This window comes from Perkinsus marinus, assembly GCF_000006405.1.
Source record: "Perkinsus marinus ATCC 50983 genomic scaffold scf_1104296931334, whole genome shotgun sequence".
Lineage (NCBI taxonomy): Eukaryota > Perkinsozoa > Perkinsida > Perkinsidae > Perkinsus > Perkinsus marinus.
This window is the reverse complement of record NW_003215791.1, coordinates 1-858: the sequence shown is the minus strand read 5'-3', so window position 1 is coordinate 858 and position 858 is coordinate 1. Positions and strand designations below refer to the sequence as shown.

The 858-nt window shown below is 50.2% G+C and overlaps 1 protein-coding gene across 1 annotated transcript; it reads right to left on the bottom strand.

The window, feature by feature from the left end:
- Positions 1-7: 7 nt before the first annotated feature.
- Positions 8-722, bottom strand: Pmar_PMAR015362 (subtilisin, putative; the record flags this gene model as incomplete). Its single annotated transcript, XM_002786652.1, has 1 exon — positions 8-722. A coding segment is annotated over one exon (715 nt), but the record flags the coding sequence as incomplete, so codon positions are not given.
- Positions 723-858: the final 136 nt, after the last annotated feature.

The window sequence follows — 858 nt, the reverse complement described above, 5'->3', positions numbered from 1 at the left end:
CTCGCACGGGAGTCCTCTGCGAAAATCTGTAGTGGCACTAAAGTGACATTGGGAGCAATTCCAGCAACTCCAATCGAGTTGTTACTCTTGGCGGCAAGAAGCTTGCTGACGCTGGTACCGTGGGTGTTCTTGAATGTCAGAGTCGACGAATTGGTCTTGAAGTTCCACCCTCCTTCATTATAGCCACCGCTTTTCTTCGTCACCGTCCCCTTCAAAGGAGCCAGATCAGGATCAGTCCAGTCTATACCGGAATCTATAACGGCCACCTTGATTTTCCGAGTAACATGAGGGAGAGCAAGCTGCCACACTTGGTCCATCTTCATCCATTCCAAATGCTTTTGGTAGACGGCATCGGGATCGTTCAAGTGCAAATCATCACCGGATTCTTCGAAGGCTTCGCCAAGAGCATCGGCGGCACATCGAGACTGTAATGATAGCTTGCGGCTCGCCTCAGTAACGAAACTGCAAAGAGTATCGCTGTCGATGCTGGAAGCTGATGTTCGGACCAGTTGCGTATGGACATACACAAGCGTGGTGACCTCAGCGGTATTCAGGAAAGAGACGATCTTCTGGTCAGGAGTTTCACCAGCACTCCTCAGCATTTGAGGCAATCGGCGGATGTCAACATCGCTGATACCAGACTTAATGCTCAGAATGGTGTTGTTCTGGGCAACCGTGGCACCACATAGAGAAGCGACAGATAGCGCGAAAGATGTGCGCATAGAGGAATCAAAATCTTCGAGAGCTGAGGAGTAATCTGATGGAGAAGCCACTAAGCGGTACCTAATGTCCAATCGGCATCAGAGCATCGGTCTCTGCGAACCAATGTGAACAAGCTATAACCACCCGTCCACTAAC